Source organism: Entamoeba invadens (assembly GCF_000330505.1).
Source record: "Entamoeba invadens IP1 unplaced genomic scaffold scaff_1105074726215, whole genome shotgun sequence".
NCBI lineage: Eukaryota > Evosea > Mastigamoebida > Endamoebidae > Entamoeba > Entamoeba invadens.
The window spans coordinates 163,770-172,314 of NW_004440347.1; the positions used below are offsets into that span (position 1 = coordinate 163,770).

Genomic DNA, 8,545 nt, shown 5'->3' on the forward strand with positions numbered 1-8,545 from the left:
TTTTTCTTTTATTGTCAAAAAATACAATTATTGGTTTTCAAAAATAAAGTTGATATTTAACAAATAAATTGAATATTTTTATTTTTATTATTATTAAAATGCCACTTAGATTCGTGCATGTATTTCTTGGGTCTTTATTAAAATAAATATGGTCTGGTTTTATTTGAATTACAATAATTATTTAATTGTGATTTTAATAAAATAATTACGATATAAAACAATAATTATATCATAATATTTTAACAATAAACAACAAATTAATAACATTAATGGTGATGTTTTGTGAATGATTTTTAACATGTAAATAAAGTATTATATTTAATTTATTAATTTATTATTAAAGAATAATGTTTATAATATATTTCCAAAAAGCTTGAAACAATGAACAATTCTTAATCAATTATAGATTAAAAACGTTTACAAAAAAGAATTTGAAAAAATTTAAACAACTAAAAATATCAAAATGTGTGAACTTTCTGGTTATCACATAATGATAGTCTCGAAGTATTTCAAGACCACCAACGACTTCATTAACTTGGAGTTGGTATGCAAAAAGTTTAGTGGCAATATGGAAAAGTTCCACTTCAACCCAATTCCGTTAAATTCCAAAACATTCAAATATTTTCCAAACATTGAGACACTTCACTTGTGGAATGTAAAAGATGAGAATTTTGGCAATGGATTTTCTATCAACACAAAAGAAAATGAAAATAATGCCGTTTTGAAGAGAAAGTTCTTTTGTGTTATTGTGTGGTTCAATGTTGATTTTGAAACTGTTGACAGAAACAAAAGTCGAAACATTAAGTTCCAAAATGTGACTTACACTCAAAATGATAGAGAGAAATTTGGTAATAATATTCCATCAAGTGTGACATCAATTGGTAATTGTTGTTTCAGTGGATGTAGTAGTTTAAGCAGCATTGTGATACCATATAGTGTAAAATCTATCAGTGATTTTTGTTTTAATCAATGCAGCAATTTAAGCAGTATTAACATATTATCAAGTGTCACATCAATTGGTAACGGTTGTTTTATTGAATGCAGCAGATTAAGTTGTGTTACAATACCCTCTAGTGTCATATTTATTGGTAATAGTTGTTTCTTTAGATGCAGTAGTTTAAGCATTGTTGACATACCATCGAGTGTCACATTAATTGGTAATTGTTGTTTCAGTGGATGCAGCAGTTTAAGCAGTATTAACATACCATCTAGTGTGACATCAATTGGTGGGAGTTGTTTCTTTGAATGCAGCAATTTACGTGATGTCAACATACAATCAAGTGTAAAATCTATTGGTGATTGTTGTTTCTTTAGATGCAGCAGTTTAATTAGTATTACAATACCATCTAGTGTCACATCTATTGGTAATTATTGTTTCTCATCAAACACAGTAGTTCATCAAAGCAAATGAAGTAATTTAGTTAATACTTATTTGTCTATTTTTGTTTATTTAAAAATAAAACAATCAAAAAAATTTTTAATAAAAATGAATAATTGATAAAGACAATATCGCGATTGAGCGGGCAAAATAATGCGGTGGCTCATAAAGCCTGCCCCACTCATTTTTGGGGTACAAAGATTACTCAAATGCAAGATTATGTAAATTGGTGAATATATACTATACGCCATTTAATAATATTAATTAACTCGCCGACGTACCTAATCCCCAACAAACCAATACTGTTAAAAAGAGCAGTGTTTTTGTTTTTTTGAAAAAATTATATTATACAGTGTAGTTCAATTATAGTAAAATGAAAATGGAATAACGAGTTCAAATAGTGAACTAAAAAACAAATAAATTGTGAAAAAATGAAAAAATAATATAAAATTTTATGACAAAAACGTAAAAAATGGCAAAATAATAATAGTGGTAAAATGCAATAACATTTTTTAAAACAAATAAATATGTTTTTATTCATAAAACAATAAAAACAATTGGTTCTGAGTTGAAATAAAATACAAATTGCAAAAGATACATGAACACGTCAATGATAATTAATGTAAATATAAAATATGTACACACAATAGTCTTTATAAAAAATAAAAACTTCTTAAAAAAATTATATTCACTGTGTATTTTCAGAAAGTACAACTTAGCAAGATTTTTTGACAATTTTTGTCTCTCTAAAAAATATTTTTATTATCTCTTGGTATTTACAATAAAGTGACTAATCTCTTGAAGAGTTTTTATCAAAAGAATTTAAAATCGAACAAGCAATCATTAAAAACAAATTATAATGTCAAATCTATTATTAATTTAATAACAATTTCCCTCCACTACAAATAATCCACATATTTTTATATTGTTGTCTAACTTCTTGTCAAATATATGGACTGTTTAACCAATTGTTTGTTGTTGACTCTTGATATTTTGATGTATATAATAGCATTTTTTATAATCTATTGAAAGGGGCGTTTTAAATGAATAAGGTAAACCACAACTATATTTTTAATTTTTCAAACAACAAAAAACTAAACTTCTTTGTCTATCAATGCTATTTTATTGATTTATTTGGTATATATTTTTAATTTTTGTTGTGTTTTACGTTATGCGTAATTTAGCTTTTTTATTGTCAATAACAAGGTATACTTTATTATAATTATTCTTTATATTCGGGTTGCTTGATAATCAATTACAGATGCATCACTGTCTGCAAAAGCGATGCATAATGGATTCGTTTTATTGTTATTATATTTTACAACTATTTCGACTCTATCATTTTCACTATGACACGGAAACACGTTATTCAATGGAAATAACAACCACTGTTATCAATTTGCGTCATTCTCTGAACATAACCAATTTTATTTTTTTATTAAGACTATTATTATTTATTTGTTTTATCAAACAAGAAATAGCAATTTTCACGTTAGTTATGTGTGCTTTTTATCGTTGTTTTTAAATTTTATGAATAATTTTCTCAGAGTTGTCAGAAAATAGTCTGTCTTGATAAGATTAACTATATTTTATTGTAAACAACCATTTTTATTGGTTATTATCTGTATTTTTATTATTATTAAAAATTATACAACTTTCGAGCAGGACACAAATTTAATTTAGATATTGAAACTCCATTTTGAAATTAAATACAAAAATTGAATATTTAAAAACTATAAGTTATTACCATAATCAATCTCAGTTGATTTTACACATTTACACTTTGACATAGAAATTGATTAGTAGATTGAATGTGTGATTTTTTAAACATTCACTGCGTTTTGTGGACTTCTTTAATATATTTTAAAGTCCAAATTTGTTGTTGGAAGTTAATTGTTTCTAAATGCTACATTTAAATTTTTTATTATTAAATTGTGTTGTATTTATTAAATAATTAATCAAATGATTAGTTTGATAACTTTCAAATTTGCTTTCTTTTATACTTACTAAATCATCATTTTCATTTTTAAAAACAAACTACAAGTGGTAGCAATTGACCGTTTATGTATCCGAAACGTCAATTTTATTAACGGGAATATAAAAAAATTTCAACCATTGTTTGGTTTTTCAAATATTTTTAATTGTTTTTTTTGTTTTTAATTAATGTTTTAAAAATAATATAAAATGTTTTTTATTTATAACAATAAATATTATATTTTACTATAATTTGCTAAAGCCGACTTTTCCCACCAACTCTTTATTATTTTGGTTGTAATTTTTGTTCTGTTTTGGTTTTAAATTTTTATATAAAAAAATAAATGCACAAAACGGTTTTTGGTGTAAAAAATAAAAAATATTTTTATTATTATAATTTTATATTATTTGTTTTTATTTATTTTTTCTGGAAAATCACCTAATAATATTTCAAAATTATTTAAACAGTTTTGGGACAATTTTTTTTAAAAACTGTTAAAAAGAGCAGTATTGGGTTGTTGGCGAGTTAATAATCAATATTTAAAATATGATATAATAAGAATGTTAATAAATAATAGTTTTATTTGATAGAATTTTTAAAATTAGTGGGTAATCTATATATGTATATTTCAAAAACAATTTTTAATTATAGGAGGTCTATAAACTGTTTGGGGAATTTATTAGAAACTTTAAAAAGAAAAACCCAATATTTATACTATTTTGGAAAAAAACCCACTCAGCACTTTTGGGAAATATAATTTTGGAAACATGTTAATTTTTATTTTTGTTATTGTTGTTTTGCAATTTTAAAAATTAATAAAAAACCAATAATACCATAATACAATTAATGAATATAAAGGTTGATTATTTTTTTCATAAAAATAAAAATAAAATGTAACGAATAAGCATTTTTTATAATATAAATTACAAAATAAAGATTAATTATTTGGACTAAAATGGTGTTGTTGACCCGATAATTATTATCGGATTTTAAAGTGCTTGTTAATATATATTTGAAAAAGCACATACATAAATCATTTTTAATTATTATTTAATAATATTTATAAACTAAATAATTGAATTTGTCATATTTTAATGATTATATTTAAAAAAGATAAACTTCCAAACACAAACTGTAAAATATTACTAAAAAAACAAACGATAAATTATAAAATTAAGATTTAATAATAATGATTGGTACTTGTACTATATTTCTCAATAATTGATAATAATTATAACTTAAACACATTTAAACAATATTAACCATCTGAGAACTCTAAAAACCAAAAATAATGGATTTTATTTAATCTTAGTTATTTTTTAAGTAAATGAGACTTTTATTTCTTTAATTACTCCAACTTTCTTGAGACAACTGTGTTAGTATAATTTTATAGTTAAATATTATAATAGAAAAGTGAACCTTTTGTTGAAGTGGGGACGAACAAAGGTTCACTTTTTTGCTTGATCTTTTCAAAAGCAAGTCACAGTCCAATGGAAAAGTCAGATCAAATATTTATTGAGATGTCTACAACTTATAACAATAATAAAATTAATTATAAAATATAACAAAGACCAAATTGCATTATAAAACATACTGGTCCAGAATATTCAAAATCAATTACATCATAAAATAACAAAGAAAAGAAAAACATAGACTTTGAGGTGTCTTGAAATTTCAATATGAATTGATCTCAAAAACAATAACAAGAGAAAATAAATAATTTTTTTGTAAACTTTGAAAAATACAATAATTTAAAAACGGGGTTTTACTATTTTTTTATGATACAAAAAGATAAGACGTAAAGACACTTTTGTTTGTACCGACTTGAAAAAAAATCTTAAAGAAAATAAGTGTAAAATAAACAAAAAAAATACTAAAATATATTTTCAAAAGCATCAAAAATCGCAAAACCAAAAAATTATAAAATACGTTTTACGGTCAAAATAATCGCTCTTTAATCAAATTGAAGTTTTGTGGTTGATCGTTAAAATTCACTTCGTGCCACTGTCGAGGAAGCAAGATATGAATTCATTGTTTGTAATTGGTATATTTTATCATTTTCAAACAAAAACAAAGGGCAAAACGTGTTTTATGCAATCTATTTAGAATATAATTATTTGTATTTGGTAAATAATTGTTTGTTTTGCATTCATTGTTTATTCATTTTCGAATTATGCATTTTTGGGCAACAAACAAAAAACTTATAGTAAATGTATAGAGATAATGAAAAACAAAGAAAAACACAAGTGTAAAGATATCATGATATATACCAATGTTAACACTTTAAACTTTAATTTATAATAAAATAAATTAATATATTGTTAAAATTAATAATGTTATTTATAATAGTTTTATAATTATGATTGTTATATATTATAGTAACAATCAACAGACATAATTTTGACACAATAACACATCAACAATCATATCTTTACTACAACGTGATTTCATCGAAGTGATAAGTGATCACATTGATATAACAATTTTGTGTAATTAAAACTATATTGTATTTTATGTATAATTATAACAAAAATGGTATAATCACCCCTATTTATATTATTATCATTATAGAAAATACATAGTGTTTTGTAATAAAGTGTGTTTTGACTGAAATATATAGTTCAAAGTCAAACAAAACAAATAAACATTTAATTTTATAAACAGAAACACACTGGTTTAATTAATGATCAATAAAATGATTATATGTGATATACTTGATGTAGTTGTTATATATATATATAACAATTTAAATTATTTGGATGTTAAAAATGATTACATACTATATTTATTATATTATTTCACCAATAATAATATATAGTCTAAAATAATATATAACAATAATTAAATAATAAATTAATTTGTTAAATGACAATAATGGTAAAATAATGTTATTCAAACACATTAAATAACATAAATATTAAAATAATTTTTGTTTTAAAAGGGATAATTTTAAAGAATATTTTAATTTACAACAATCTGTTATTCCACGATAATGGATCAATAAGAAATATCAAATAAATGTCACTTATAATATTGTTAACAGTTATAGTTAAAATAGTAGATTATTTACTCTTTATTGTTTATTCGATTGATTTTGTGGTAAGGCTTGTTCCACCATTACCTCTAAAAATATACTATTTTTTACCATTTGATATAATAATCAAATTTAAATTATAGTAAATGGGAAACTGGGATAATATTAGGTCTGGTTCCCGAATTCTAAAAATGCCGAAAAATCACCTCGAGTTAGTGTTAACCGAGTGAGACGGAACATTGAAAAGAAGGCTCATAATGACGCACCCAAACAGTCTGTTTGTGCACCGTTTCACCCACTTTCCAAGTCCTCCCTTGGCGCGGATCCCCCTGACCCCCCGCAAGCGAGGTGGTACCACATCCGCGTCCACACAGTACAGACAAGGACACAACCAGGCGTTTACTAAAAGTTACACGGTGAATGCCGAATTCCAAAAATGCTTCAGTCTTATTTTATAGAATGTTTTTTTAAAATGTGTTTTTGGGAAAAAGTTAACACCAGCTCTTTGTTTTTAAAACAAAAACGAGGCAAAAGAATAATACGCCTGGTTGTGGACAAGGAAAGTGGGTGACATAGCGACGAACAAACAGTAGCTAAAAATGGACTTCCTTCAAAAAACACTCACGGCAAATACTTTATTTTGGTTAAGGTGGTGGTGGAAAAAGCCGGTCCCTTGATTTTGTAACGAATTGTGTTTTGTGTTTTAAATAAACGTTTTTGTTCAAAAAATTAAAAATAAACACAGAAAGGTTACCCCATTTTGTTCAAAACTTTTTTTCATGTTAAACAATTATAGTTATTTTTAATTAATGAATACTATTTTAACAAATTAAATGCAAAGAACATTTTTGTGTTTTTATTTGTTGATTGCTAAACAATAAAATAGTTAAAATTAATTAAAAGTACTAATTAATATCTAACATAAAACAACGTCATTTGTATTACAAAAAAGTTTATAATGAAACAAAGAAAATACTTGGCATAAATTTAAATAAACACAATTATTGAGTTGATCTTTTAAGATTTGTTAAAAATAGATTTAAAGTTTAAAGTTGCATTGTTTTGAAACTGAAAATGTTCAAAATTACAGATACCTGAAAAACCGACCAACACAGAAAAAACGACCAACAAACTATAAAATGGTTTCTAAAAACTATTTAATGGTATTTCAATGCAAATTTAAAAAACACGACAAAAAACAAAAAACTATAATTTACTATAAATTTATGGTTTGCCGGTCTTTTTTTCTGTTCCAGACTATTTTTCAGGTATCTGTAATTTGTAATCAACAATTATCGTTTTTTTATATTTATATCCCAAAAAACATTTGAAAATCTAATAAATATCATAAATCAACATCAAATAATCATGTGAAATACACACACAATTTTTTGTTATATTAAAATAAATAATTCAAAAAATAAATAATTACTTACTACTACAAATATCTTTGCCGCCTTGCATTTTATTTGACGAAGAAATACAAAAATATGCTACATCATCAGAAAACAAAAAATCATATTAATTATCAAATTGTGGAGTCATCACCATTGAAAACGAGAGATTCAGATGCCCGGAAGCACTCTTTCAGCCGACATTTTTTTGGTATAGAAGCATCAGGTATCCACGAGACAACTTACAACTCAATCATGAAGTGCGATGTCGATATCAGAAAGGACTTGTACGGAAACATCGTTTTGTCTGATGGAACATAAATGTACTCAGGCATCAACGACAGACAAGAGAAGGAGAAAGTTTCAAATGAAAAACGAATAAGCCTAATCAAGGCTGTTTATGCTTGGCTCAATTTAATTATATTCATATTGGTGTTTATTTGGTTTCGTTTTAATATTATTATAATTATTGTAATAATCAATCATAAAATATATAATAATTTACTATCAGTTATATAATTCACAAGTTGATTAATTATAGTTTGATTTTTAATTAAAATTACTATACAATTTATTATTCTTTTGTCACGCATTGTATAATGTATCCAAAACGGCCATTTTTCTCGACTTAAATTGATGTTTTATAGCGTTGTTTTACCATATAAAATAATTATTTAATATTATCATTGTGTTAATACAATAACACATAAAATTAATAGTAAGTAGTGGGTTTATATCTTAATATTTTGTTGTTATTTGGTTCT

The 8,545-nt window shown here is 24.3% G+C and overlaps 2 protein-coding genes across 2 annotated transcripts; both read left to right on the plus strand.

Moving 5' to 3' along the window:
• Window positions 1-463: 463 nt before the first annotated feature.
• Window positions 464-1,411, plus strand: EIN_454480 (hypothetical protein; the record flags this gene model as incomplete). The annotated part of the gene is made up of 1 exon (XM_004256431.1): window positions 464-1,411. The coding sequence occupies one exon, from the start codon at window positions 464-466 to the stop codon at window positions 1,409-1,411; it is 948 nt and encodes a 315-aa protein (XP_004256479.1).
• Window positions 1,412-7,877: 6,466 nt separating this feature from the next.
• Window positions 7,878-8,236, plus strand: EIN_454490 (actin, putative; the record flags this gene model as incomplete). Its single annotated transcript, XM_004256432.1, has 2 exons — window positions 7,878-8,081; window positions 8,165-8,236. The coding sequence occupies 2 exons, from the start codon at window positions 7,878-7,880 to the stop codon at window positions 8,234-8,236; spliced, it is 276 nt and encodes a 91-aa protein (XP_004256480.1).
• Between the last annotated feature and the right edge of the window lie 309 nt (window positions 8,237-8,545).